Source organism: Charadrius vociferus, unplaced genomic scaffold (genome assembly GCF_000708025.1).
Source record: "Charadrius vociferus isolate BGI_N301 unplaced genomic scaffold, ASM70802v2 scaffold115, whole genome shotgun sequence".
In the NCBI taxonomy this organism is placed as follows: Eukaryota; Metazoa; Chordata; class Aves; order Charadriiformes; family Charadriidae; genus Charadrius; species Charadrius vociferus.
Window position 1 is genome coordinate 2,963,243 of NW_009648636.1, and position 13,579 is coordinate 2,976,821.

Genomic DNA, 13,579 nt, shown 5'->3' on the forward strand with positions numbered 1-13,579 from the left:
TGTTTGTTTATTTGTTTTGTTTCTTTAACCTTTTTTGGTTTTGCTTATTGTATCTTCTCCCCAGGTCCTACTCTCCTCATCCCAAGACGAGCCTTAGGCTTATTATAGTCCCAATTGGCTCTTTGTTTTCAGAATCAGGAGTTGGAAGCTGAAAGACAAGCTGGGAGGCTGTCAGGAGCAGTGTGCAGTGGTATGAAACGCTGCTGAAGAGCAAACCATGTGTAGAATGGGCTGAAGTTTGCCCTCGTGAGACACGCATGAGTTGAACGTGCAGTTTCCGTATATGCAATTATTGTTTCTCCTAAATTTTATTGTTGTTTCCGATCACTCTTAGCCTGGTTTTTACCTGTACAAAGTTATTTCAAGTTGTGAAACTTAAAAAGCACTTTTATTTGAAATCACTGGAAGTGATTTTTTGCAAGGAAAAGGTCATCGTCCTGGTGGCACAGTATAGCTTTTCATAAAAATGCGTGCCAGACAAATGTCTGTTGGTGGAAAAAACAGAAGCAAGTGTCATTAGTAGGATGCCTCACTGCTTTTTTATTGTCTTTAAAGCCAATCTTGTTTCTACCGAAGCAAACCCTTACTGATTCCTGCAGAATCAGAGGTGCTGGTTCAGCGCAGCCAACAGCACGCGCAGGGACTGTCCCAAGGGAACGCTTCAAATTGTGCCCAAATCAAGAGTGTAAAGCACACGCTCCTTGGGATTTCAGCTCCCATATCCTGCAACTTCTAAGAACTGCGCACAAAAAACTTACCTTCAAAAAGAAACGTGGATCGGGATTTTTAAAAAGGAATTTCAAAGCCATTTCCTACTGCTGTTCAAAATAAATTTAATATAATTATCCTAAAATATAGATGAATAAGTAACAGTGTTGCGTACTCAGTAACTCCCACCCAGCAGTCCTTTGGGCCCTATTTTTGAAAATGCTTGTCCCGGGCTTTGATTTTTATTTTTATATTTTTGTTGTTGATGAATGAATACATTCAGAATATCAGGGCAAAAAAATGGGACAGACATAATGCTAACTTTCTGCATTAATTTAGCAATGTTTTTTGGCATTTGGAAAATGTTAATGAAAATTTTGAATTAAATACATGGTAACTGAAGTATAAAAATCTTACAGGTCTAATACTAAATACGTGCTTTACTTATGCTAGAGAGGGATGTGGGAGACCAAAGCAGAAATAATTAGAAAAGCTTAGTTACTTCTAATCTTTTTAATTTTACAACACATCTTGAATACTGAAATGAAACATGACTGTTTTCTCTTCCAATTTTTATATTCATTGCATTCTAGCAGTGCAGATAAAATTGTAGGTTTCGGTTACATATTAATTTTAAACATTATTAAATAATCTGTAGTTGCAGTAAATTTATATGAATTCACTTCATAATGCATACTTAAAATATTTTTTACTTAAAACTTATCTGGGTTTTGGAAGCAGATTAACACATGATGATTCCAAACAGAACACTGTCTTTATTTTTTTTCTGTAGACCTAAAGAATTAACCTAATCATTCCTGTTAAGAGATGCTCTGTTAGAGATACCAGAAGTTTGCCAGCTCAGTGAGATTCTTGACAGCTTTTCAGGTTGTATTTTGTTCTGTTCCTGACAGACAAATAGCAGTAGGAATAAGCAATTCCAGCCAACTTAAAAAAAAAACCAACAACAACAACAAAAAAACCCCAAACCCCCCAAAATAAAAAAACCCCAAACCAACACATTTAAGGTAAGTGACTTGTTTGTTCTGAGTTGTGGTAGTTTAAGGGGAAGTCTTCTGGACACAGATATTGTGAACTAAAAATGAAAATTCTGTCAAAAAGGTAATGGTTATGGATGGGGATCATGAGGGCTGGTTTCCTGTCAAGTCACATGTACTCACCCAGTATGGTATGACACTCAGGTATGGATTTCTTCAGATTCCCTTAACAACAACAACGGCAAATTGTACCAGGGAACCCTCTACAGACAGGCAGGCATAGAAGTGAGGGCTACGAGGTACAGCGAGCTCAACTCTGATATTTTGTGTATAAACAAAGACAGACACAGGACAAAAATCCCCTTTACCTGCACGGTGGTGTTTAGTCCATATGTAATACCGTGAGCAGATATCCACACCAGGTGAAGAGTAAAATGCTGCTTTACGAATCACGTCACCTTGGTACCTTCTTTGGAGAGGCCAAGAGCAGAAGTGCGTATGCTTCTGCGGCTTCCTGCGTGGCACGTGGGTGATGGAAACTTGCACAGCTGATTCCCGGTGGTGTCGTGAAGACTTCTGTCAAGTCTGGTCAGCATCAGACGTACCTGATAAGTGTAAAAGTGTGCCTTCATCAGCGTTCCCACAGCATGTGTGCCCTCACGAGAGAGACCCCTGAAAAGTGTACAAAACCTCCCCTTGCATGTATTGCATCAAGGTGATGTGGCTTCTTGTTTGTTTGTGTTTTTTTTTCTTTTCAGGGACACATTGATAGTCACGTGTACCAACAGTGCCACAAGTATATTTGCAGGCTTTGTCATCTTCTCAGTTATTGGCTTCATGGCAAATGAGCTCAAAGTGAATATCGAAGCTGTGGCAGACCAAGGTAGAGTATGCTGCGGTTTTGATACTTAGACAGGCACTTGGTGGCAACTTCAGCTCTATTATTAACAATGACATTGACATTGGAGGTGGGAACATTGGGTGGGAACATTTAGACTGAACATTAGGAAAGAATTTTTCACAGAAAGGTGTCGGGCATTGGAATAGGCTGCCGAGGGAGGGGGTTGAGTCACCATCCCTGGATGTGTTTAAGAGCCGTTTAGATGTGGTGTTGGGGGATATGGTGTAGGGGAGAACTTTGTAGAGTAGGGTAGATGGTTGGACTCGATGATCCTAAGGGTCTCTTCCAACCTAGACAATTCTATGAATGACAGCTTCAAACTGGAGCGGATTGGTAAACTACTTGTAGGCATTTCTGTATTGGAGAAGGTACACTGGGAAGTCAAGATATTACTTGAAGCTTCCTTCTCACTCATTTGGTAAGAGAAAGAATCAAGCTGAGACTCATTTCAAATCTTTCTGTAAATAACTGATGGGGGGGTAGGGTGAGATGTCTCCTTCACGTAGCCTAAGCGATCACCGGCCTTCTCATTTGCATCTGCTGCTGCCTTGTCAGGTCCTCCAAGGTAAAAGTTGCCCCCAGTGGTGGGAATTTTGGGTGAGAGGATGGTGGGCTTCATGATGTTGGGGGTGGGAGAAATGTTGCTTGAGAGGTGGATTGAGCTTCTGAACTGTGAGGAGTATGGATCTGCCTCCATGGGGAAGTAAAAAATTCTGAAGGACTGATGAGATGATCTTGGTTAGTGAAATGAGATGGTTACAAATGGGCATCTGCAAGGTCTTAACTGGTAGAGCTGAATGTGAGAAGAGCGTGACTGATGGAAGAATTGGTGCTGTCATGTGTGACAAGTGTGAAGTAGCGGGAGATAGGAAGGGAGGAGCTTTTGGGTTAAGATTCAGGGAAGGTTAAAAGGTGGCAAAAATCTGATGGGATTGTAGAGGGATAATTGTTACGTTACTCTAGTCCTACATTTCCTTGGAAATGTGCAGCACTTCGCCTCTACGCCAACCATCCCCCAGATCTTTAAGATAATTTTGAACTGTGTTAAAAAGGCAAATTTTTAATTACTTTGTAATAACTTGTATACATATTTACAGTTCTCCTACCATAGCTGTTTCTGTGAGCACATGAGGATGCTCAGTGTATTGTATCAGCTTTCAGCACAGAGATGGTCATTTCCAAGCACTGAAGTGATTAATATCTTCCCCGTGAGCCGTGGGGATGGTTCCCAATGCTCTCCCCTTCAGCCTGGGATAGCGCAGAGCAAGGAGAGGCTCTGAACAGGAGAAGGACTGAGGAGTTCAAAAAAATGAATGTTACATATTTGTGGCTTCTATACATGACGTGTCTCACTGTCTGCGTTAATGTGAAGGCACCGAACATTTTTCTGACAGGTTTGTTGTGTGGATAAAATTCAATGTTATGAGGTGCTACATCTAGCCTAAGGTACCTGACTGAGTGAGCATCAGGATTCAGAAATCATGGCAGTGAGTTGACAATAAGGGGTAGACATGAAGACAACTTCCCATAGTTTCTGTATGGAAATATTCATAGGTCATTCTGGATAAATTGGGTATTAGGATTAATCTGCATTTAACAATGTTGCAGGAGCTAAATGCAAAACAGACAACGTGAGCTGGGGACACAGAAATCCTGTCATTGTAGGAACAAGAGGCAGTGAAGCATTCTTTACTTTTTCTTGAAAGACACCTTTCTCAGAACACTAATATTTCTAATTGTGTATTAGAAACCAGCTACTAAAGGTGAAAGGAGAACAGAGGGAACAAGATGTTGCTGCTGGCTAAGGAGAAAAAAAAAAGGGGCTCTTAGTTTCCTTTTGCTTATTTCTTCTCTGTAAACTGAAATGTGGGTAATTCCACAGACGTTGCGGTACTGCTGAGCTCAGAGATGCAAATAAAGGTGCCGGGTCACCTGCAGTTCCTGCACCTTCTTCAGATGGTGCATGGCAGCCCAGATGATGAGATGAGGGGAAGCTTGTGAGCTGCAGTTCAGCCACAGGGAGTTAGTCTGGGGCTTGCACCACTTGACCCGTGGTGGGATGGGCTGCTAATTGGGCTGCGGATTCAGCAAGAGGGTCCAAGAGGAGAACTTCATCAGATGGTCAGCTGGCAAACTGTTTCTTGATAGCAGGTAGAATCACAGAATGGTCTGAATTGGAAGGAACCTTTAAAGGTTATCTAGTCCACCCCTCCCTGCAATGAGCAGGGACACCTTCAACTACATTGGGTTGCTCAGAGCCCCGTCCAACCTGACCTTGAAGGGGATGGGGCATCTACCACCTTTCTCGGCAACTTGTCCCAGTGCTTCACCACCCTTATCGTAAAAAATGTCTTCCTTATATCTGGTCTGAATCTTCCCTCTCTTAGTTTAAAGCCATTACCTCTTGTCCTATCGCAACAGGCCCTGCTAAAAAGTCTGCCCCTATTTTTCTCTTAAGTCCGGTTTAAGTACTGAAAAGCTGCAGTAAGGTCTCCCCGGAGCCTTCTCTTCTCCAGGCTGAACAACCCCAACTCTCTCAGCCTGTCTTTGTAGGAGAGGTGCTCCAGCCCTCAGATCATCTTTGTGGCTCTCTCTGGACCCTCTCCAACAGGTCTGTGTCTTAGTCCCTGTCAAGTAGTAGGGGATACTGCGCTTGCCAGCTAATGTAATGTCAATTCAGTCTGCAGTGTCTCCTATCTTCTTTTTGGTTTGCCAGTCAATCAAGTGGGAAGAGAAGAGTTTCATTGCCATCCCTATTTTCTGGCTGGATTAGACCTTTATGTTTGAAAACCTCTCTATGAGGGCAGGTGTTTTAGGAGTAGTGTTTCTATCAGTCTTTCTATTTTATCTCCAACCTGAAACAAATGACAAAAAAACCTAAAACAAACCCGACCCAGAGATCTAAACCTCACTGCGGTTACAGAAACTATTGAAGGAGTTAAATTCAAATCCTACTCAAAGTAGCCGTGCTTGAGTGAAGCTGCTGTGGAAGCTCCGAAGGGATGGAGAGAGAGGGGATAGAGAGACGTAGCTGTTAGCGATGGTGGAGGAAACACTTGGTTCAGTTGTTTCATCTCCATGGAGATGGCCCAATATTGAGCACAGGGGATCACAACCCCTTTTCTGTTGAGTGCTTGTTGGTGGTCTTTGAGTGAGTGACGCGTCACAGGCTGGAGGTCTCTGTGCCCAGCTGTTTCAGCAGCTGTTCAGGGGGGTGTGAGAAAAGCTGTCGTGAGACAATCTTATTGTAGGGCTGTCGGGTCATTTGCAGGAGCCCATTTAGGTCATTTAACACTATTTCACGAGGGTGAGGCTTCACTGCTCTCCATGATAGGGGAAACAAAACTTAGTCCCATATGAGAAGACAACTGTGCAGTAGGAAAAGAGTGAAGATGAGGGATAACTGCAGACTGAGTTCACACGTTGAATTAACAGAATTAAAAAGCAGACTCGGCAAGTGAGGAAAAGAGGCAGCCCTTGTGGATGCCTCCTTTTTTCTTATTCTGAAGTTGTATTTCTTTTTGCAGTGAAGGAGACAACCGCAAAAATGATGATGGTCTCCCTTCAGGTTTTTAAAACCTTGAATGAAATTGGTAATTGAAACAAGAAGGGATGTTTTTTTTTCCTTTTTTGCTCCTAAAATATTAATCTGAAATACATAGTATTTTCTTTTCATTTAGAATTTTCCTTTCAGGAGAAACTCATGTATCTGATGAGCAAATCAAACACTTTTCATGGAGGGAAAGCTGGGAAAATCTCTTTTCATTCTGCTCCTCCAGTTTGATTAAGAATATAGCGCAGCTGAAAAATTGTAGCAAAATGAAAGTTCAAGGTCATTTCACTTTTTTTGTTTCAACACACATGAAACCGTTGGAGTTCTCCTGGCTTTAATAGCCCTTTAGAAACAGGTCATATCCCCCTAAATCGCCCAAGATGGAGAGGCTGGGAGCCAGCCTCCCTGGGACTGTTCACCTGCGCCTGGATGCTGCCTGGCATGTGACACCTTGGAAAGTTATGAAGAGCCCAGAAGGAGAGATGTGCACTTTTCTATTCCATAATTAAGCTTTTCCTAAAAATGAGATTAATAGGAACTCATTATTCCCACACTTAATTAAACTTCTATATGGAGGAAGCTAGTGCAAACAGAGCTCTTATCTCTAATAGTCAAGAAGAAATATTTAATCGAGAGATGAAAGTTCGTCTTCATGAATACGTAGTAGTTCTACTTGCACCTTCCTATTCCAAAAAGCCCTTTTTCTGCAGCACATTTTAAAGGCAGCAATGCTTACTGAGTCATGTGCAGTGTTGTTTTTTTCTTTTTTTACTGTGTTATTAACTTTCATATTTGTCTTTTGTTCAGAAGGAGCTCCAAACACTTCACAAGTTGCCTGCGGAGATTATGTCGCGTGCTGCTGAAACCGTGTTTTTCTCAATACGTGAGACAGCAGCAGTTCTCTCTTGACCAGAAACAGGGCGGGGAGCTGTAGGAAATGGGATGCAATAACCTAGATTAGAAATGGGCCGGGACAGAGTGAGTTTGGAGCTCCTTCTCGTGGCACAGGTCGTGGCATCAGCGCAGCTTGGCTCTCATTTCTATTTTGCCTGACAGGAAACATCCTTCAGAGCGTTTGAAATGGGCATTCCTTTAGCTGGGATAAATAGAGATGAAGTGCCATCTACTGTAATGTTACCGCCACATTCCTGCAGCCTTTTCTCCCAGGCAAATCTAAACGTATTTGCAGAAATAATTTTTCTTGACAGTCAATAAAAATTATAGCCCAAGTTATCAAACCAAGAGAGAAAGGAAAATTCCCAGTTAAGGCTCTAAAAGACCCCTCATGTCTTTGCTTTTTCTGCTGTGCATTATTTCAGAATTTCTTGTGGATTTTTTTAGATACACGGTAGTTACTACCTTGTGTCTGATATCAGCTTTGTGCATCTGTCGTGTTCTCTCCTCAGTTGACTGTGTGCTGATGAGTTAAAGAGTATTTACTTTTCCGCTCATCCTTGTAGTGCTGAGGTGTGGGTGATTGCTAGGTTGGTCTGAGGTTGGGTTGCTCATTGGCACAACAGTGGCAGGAATTTGATCACAGAGCAGGAAAGAAACAGAGCTGCAGTATGCGATTTTTATTTATTTTTTCCTATTTGGATTCGTATATTAATATACTGGTTAAATATGTATTCTGCAGCTTGGAAAGTAGGAGCGTGTGAGTGTTTTGAAATGTAGAGCCAAAACAGGAATTAATCATGTGAGGCTAAATTCTGCAATGGTTAAATCTTTCTGTAAATAGGAGAGACTGAATTGGATCTTTTTTACTTTTATCGGGCAAAGTAATATTGTATTAGACTGTGAAACATGACTTTTCGCCTCTTTTCCATACAGTCAACAATGTTAACGTGATGCAGGATATCACAGCTTTCCTTTTTCTTGCTTTTAGGTCCTGGAATTGCTTTCGTGGTTTACCCAGAAGCCTTAACTAGGCTTCCACTCTCTCCCTTCTGGGCTATAATATTCTTTTTGATGCTTCTGACGCTTGGATTGGACACTATGGTAAACTGCTTTTGTTTCCTATTCTTTGCCCCTTGCTTTTCCTGTTTGTTTGTTTGGAGGACCACGAGATTAATCACTATTTTCCATGTGGTCAGTGAACCGCTTTCCAAAAAGAGGAATGAAGTAAGGCCGTCGATGCTGAAATAATTTGGGTGAAGCTTTGGCGTTTGGGCCTGAGCACTTAACATCTAGGATTCAAAATACTCTCTTATATACTATTATATCCAGCTGGATCACGTTGCGTACATTGTGTGCACTGAAATGAATCCTTTTATTTTTGTCTTTCAGTTTGCCACTATTGAGACCATAGTGACCTCCGTTTCGGATGAGTTCCCCAAATACTTACGTACGCACAAGGCACTGTTCACTCTTGGGTGCTGCGTCTCCTTTTTCATCATGGGATTTCCTATGATCACTCAGGTAATAATATTGTCCTTAAGCATCACTGTCTGTCCCCAATCCCCCTCTGGTGGCCGTTCTCCTCCGTGCAAGTTGCAAAAGATGAAGCTGAATTCTGCCGCATGCGCAAAGGCATCAAGTGAGTCTGGAAGCCTTTTTTTTTTTTTTTTTTTTTTTTAAATGGATGCTCTGGCTGAGATTTAGTGAAAGACTTTGCTGTTCAAATCTTTTCTGAGAATCAGACTTTTAAAATTTATCCCTAGCCAAACATCTCCAAAGCAATCACATAATTTAGGTATTCATTTAAGGGGGGAGAGGGGGAAATGTTTGTATGTCATATAAACAAGCACAGCAGTTTTGGGTGCCTTCCCTCCCAGACTAGATATATACTGACAGTCTTGGCAAATAACGAAATTCTCATCTACCTATGACAGTCTTCGGTGTCTTTTGTCCACCAATTCCTCCAGCGTTATAAAGTCTCGGCAATTGCAAGAGGAGGTGCACAAAACCTATTTTACTATTTTATTCATCCTTTTCTCCCCTTTTTCTTTCTTTCCTCTCACCTCATCACCTATCAGCCCAACTTTGCTGTTCCAAAGCCCAGGATGGAATGAATTACGCTGCTTATCCTCTGCCCTGGAGATAGGGCATGGTGTCCTTTCCAAAGAGGTGAACTGGATTCACTATTACAGGATTTCTGGTTTCAATGGTGATTTTGCTTTTGCCGTAGTATTGAGTGGTTAGAGACTCTCCTGGTGGATGGTCTCGCTGCGGTTCAGTTCTTAATACGAAAGGACCAAAACCAGTGTCTTCCCAAGGTGTGTTAGCTACCAGACTCAGGTGTGGCTTCTGCTTTCTTTCCTTGTTGGATTTGATACCCGTTCAGCCGCAAGGAAGAAACTATAGTGTGGCATGAGCCTGTCAATGTGTGGATGCTTACTGGGATAGAGCATCCTGGGTCCGGGTCCTGCTCCTGTCCATTTTTGCCTGCCTTAACGCCAGTTGGAGTGGTGACACGTATGAAGAGAGACACCAGCTACGTACCACAACTAATGGCTCTTTTATCCTTTTTTCTGTAGGGTGGAATGTATATGTTACAGCTTGTGGACACTTACGCAGCTTCTTATTCTCTTGTCATCATTGCCATCTTCGAGCTTGTTGGAGTGTCCTATATATACGGTGAGAAAAAATACGGTTCTTGGACAGTCTATGTCAAAGTCACATTTTGGCATATAGTAAAGTAGCCAGTAATGTGAAATTCTTAAGGAAACAAGTAATACTTTATTTTTTTAATTTTTTTTTTTAATACAAAGCCTCATAATTTCCTTATTTTGAGTGGAAGCATAATGGGACTTCATTACCATAGGATTCCTTCAAATACATGTCTTCTAAAGATTGTCATACAGTTTAACGTCCTTTTCCACCAGTAGCTTAAAGCCAGTGCTTAGAGATGAGTATAAGAATAGACCAAGCCTTTAGTGACACTTCTCCAGGGGCTTTTTCACACTCCAAGTTTTAGGCTCAGAGACTTCCTGAGCCAGAGGTGGTATCTTTGCATTTAACAACTTTTGAAGGATTTATTTTCCATGAACACATCCAGCCTTTCCTTTAGCCCATCTGTCCGTAACACAGAATCAAGACTATGCAGCTACTCAGAGTGATTATTATGCACAGTGGTGACACCAGTTATATTGATCCATGTTGACGTACATTAAATTATGAGGAAGATCCTCAGCAAATATAAAGCAGTGCCATTACCATGATGCTCCTGTAGCTCCGTCAGTTGACACCAGCTGGTGATTTGCTCCCAAAATTGTCCAGTACTTTTAGGAGATCGATTCTTGGAAATGTGTGATCTCAGATGGTTGTAGTAGGAATTAATTTATGTCTGGAGTGTGGTGATGCCACTTAAGACCTGTCTTCAAAAGCAAAGGAAGATCTGAATCTCAGTGTTAAAGATGACAGAGATAAGGCTGTTTCTGCTGTTGCTGTGGACAGAAATCAATTATATGTTTTCTATCCGCTACACATAAACAATCCCAGATGTTTGGTTGAGGTACATATATAGCAGTATGATTTTAGGCCCTAGTCCTGTGCACTGGATACTTAGGCCCACCTACAGTGTGGGGTCCATTCCGTAATATAAATGCATTAAAAACCCCATGAATAATTTAAAATGTAGGATTTGTTGCTCTTGCTTGAGAAGTGAATGTTATAGAAAGGACAGGGAATCAGCCCTTCCTGGTTTTCTCTAATTTCATGGAAATACAGAAGCGTATTTTATTTCCACTGACAGCCAATCCAGTGAGAGGGCCTGAGTGGCTGTGAGCTAAGTCAGGCAGGACCTAGTGAGGAATAGTTACAGAATACAACGCAAAAAGTCAAAATGCCAAGAGAAAAGTTGATTTAGACCCATCATGTTTTGGTCAATCAAAATGCTTGTTGATTTTTATGTCCGTGAAATATAAGTATTTTAATTAGAGTAGGTTTAGAAATGTCATCTCTGTGAATGAAGGGATACTGGTAACTGCTATCAGGTTTACATTCAACCAGTCTTCTCAAAAGACCCGAGTGTAGTGCTTTGAGATATCTCCTGAAGTGAAGTCTACAGATGGATTTTGGGGGTTATTCAGCAGAACTCCCGCGTTGAAAAATCAGTGCTGGTGACTCTTGCCATTGCTCTGTGCTGCAGTTTCCATGAAGACATGCAAGATTTGCCCATTCCCTCCCCCCAGTTACCACCAGGTTTAGCATTTACTTGTTCCTGTGGAAACACCACCGGGTACACGTCATCTGGGATGTTAGCATCTGGTTATCGTACTGACCAATTTCCCAGCTTTCCTAAAATCAGTACAATTCCATAAGAGATGGTGAGTCAGAATGCTCAAGAAGAGTATAAGGATTTATTGGGGTTTTTTTTCCCCCCTCTTCTACCTCCTCCTGTGTTTACTGAGAGCACGCCTGAACACCGCTGGGCCCTAGATGTTGTCACTCTGCCTGACCAGCAGTACCTACACCATCACTTGGTCTGTGCCAAATAGGTTGCACCCTTTAAAGCCATGGCTGTCAGCGTGCAAGATAAAAATTCCTTGCTGAGAATATTTTTTTAAGTAACCCCCAAACTACTTAAATCCGTAGAATTTCTTTGTTCTGTGTGTTTTTAAATAAGGATGAAGGTAAATAGGGAGCAAAGGCTGGGTGTGTTCCTTCTCTGAACACTGTGTGGCAGAAGCACTACAAACCTGCCTTTGTGGAACAACAATTTATTAGGCTTGTAAGCAAAATTGCTCTGCCTAGCGCTTGCTTTGCCCAGCAAATTCAGTATCCCTTTAAACACTAGCTTTTATGAAAAACATAAAATAATACAGAAATAATTATAGTACCGCAAAGGACTTGAATAGAGGAGAATTTTTTTCAGTTACGTATTACTTCAATGTAATCAGACTTGAAAAGATCTGACAAATTACGAATCATTCTTTCCATGCTTTCTGTACCAACTGATTGTTGATCAACAGATGTTAGTAAAGCCTTTGATATAAGCTATTTCAAAGATTATTCCCTCGAATTAACCTTTTGCTAGACTAAAGAGCTCCCAGTCTCTTACACGAAGAAGGAAAGATGTACTTGACAATCATTACCTGCTTGGCTAATGTATCATAGTCACTTCTGCCGCATTAAAGCTACTTTTCTAAGGACTGTTCATAGGAATACAGCTTGTATATTTGTGATTTGCATGTTGTAAATACAAGCAAAGCTGCTGCTCTTGTTATATTCCTTCAAGCAGCGCTTAAAATTGGCATAATATATTTTCAAGCTCTGACAATTGCCGTTTTACACTCCGCTGACACCTTTCTCGGTATACTTGTACTCTTCACAGCAAGCAGGTTGGCACAATAGCGGCAGGTGTTTCTATGATGAAATAAATCTGTCTTTAGTTCTTGTTAGAGGTTCTGCTCACTGAGCTCATTGAGATTTTTAAATTAAAAAGAGGCACACTTGGTTATTTCCTTGCAATCATTTATTTTTCAGCAGAGTCAGTGCTACATAATCCAGTCAAATGCTGGCTTGTGGGTTTGTTTTTTTTTATTTCACATGCTGGCATAGATGCTTATTCTCCAGATGTTTATATTATGATGTATGACTGGTAAAGAATAGCTTAGAGCTGTGGGTATTAATTTGATCATCAGCATAATTCCCACTGTTGCATTTTGTTGCGTGAAGCTAAATAAAAAGATCCTTGTGCTTGAGCGAAACACCGTTGGAAACTGAAAATGTATGACCTTAACTTTCCTCGTGCTTCTTCTAGATCTGTTTTTTTTGACAGTCTGTTGTTGGGAAGGTTTGGTGTCAGAGCAAGAGGTAACTGCTGCCGTGTATTTGTAGAAAGTGTTAGTAATTTTGAACATTTTACCTGCAGCAGAATATTGAAGTAGCTGTCTGCCTCGGTTTGCGTTCTCCTTTTTAATGGATTTTCTATCTGCAGCACTTATGAATACACCATCCTACTTTAGAGAGTGGAAATTGAGATATGGAATATCATGTATTGTTTATTTCCTGAAGTTATTCAGCAGGCCTGAGCGATCTGAGAGGGAGACCAGATATACCGAGATTTAATCGGCTTTCCGTTAACTAAAGCATCCTTTGCAGTTTTCTGTGGAACTTGACGAACCTATTTTCAGTCTTTCACCGGAAAATAGATGAATATTGTGTAATCCCTCTATCTGTTTACATGCATTTGACTCCTGAATTGCTAATATTTAAAATTGCCTGAAGCCACGAATATCTACTGACTATTCCAAGAAGGAACTAAGTTTTTAAATTGGAGTTTCAAACAAATCTGTGCAGATTTGCACATGAATTTTGGAGGCAGAAGCACCTGGTAACTACCCAGTTAGGTACACCTCCTTTGCAGCAGCAAGTGTGGCTGAAGAAGGGACACTTGGATGAGCTTTAAACTTTGCGGAAAGACTCTCCAGCCCCATACCTTGTGCTGCTGCAATTAGTTTAGAACTAGTTTTGTTC

The 13,579-nt window shown here is 41.2% G+C and overlaps 1 protein-coding gene across 1 annotated transcript in view; it reads left to right on the forward strand.

The window, feature by feature from the left end:
- The window catches only part of SLC6A5 (solute carrier family 6 (neurotransmitter transporter), member 5), a 55,603-nt gene that overhangs the window by 32,757 nt on the left and 9,267 nt on the right, over positions 1 to 13,579 (forward strand). The window contains 4 exon segments of the mRNA XM_009886304.1: positions 2,465 to 2,589; positions 8,046 to 8,158; positions 8,447 to 8,578; positions 9,637 to 9,736. Of these exon segments, the coding sequence (XP_009884606.1) occupies positions 2,465 to 2,589; positions 8,046 to 8,158; positions 8,447 to 8,578; positions 9,637 to 9,736 (470 nt within the window).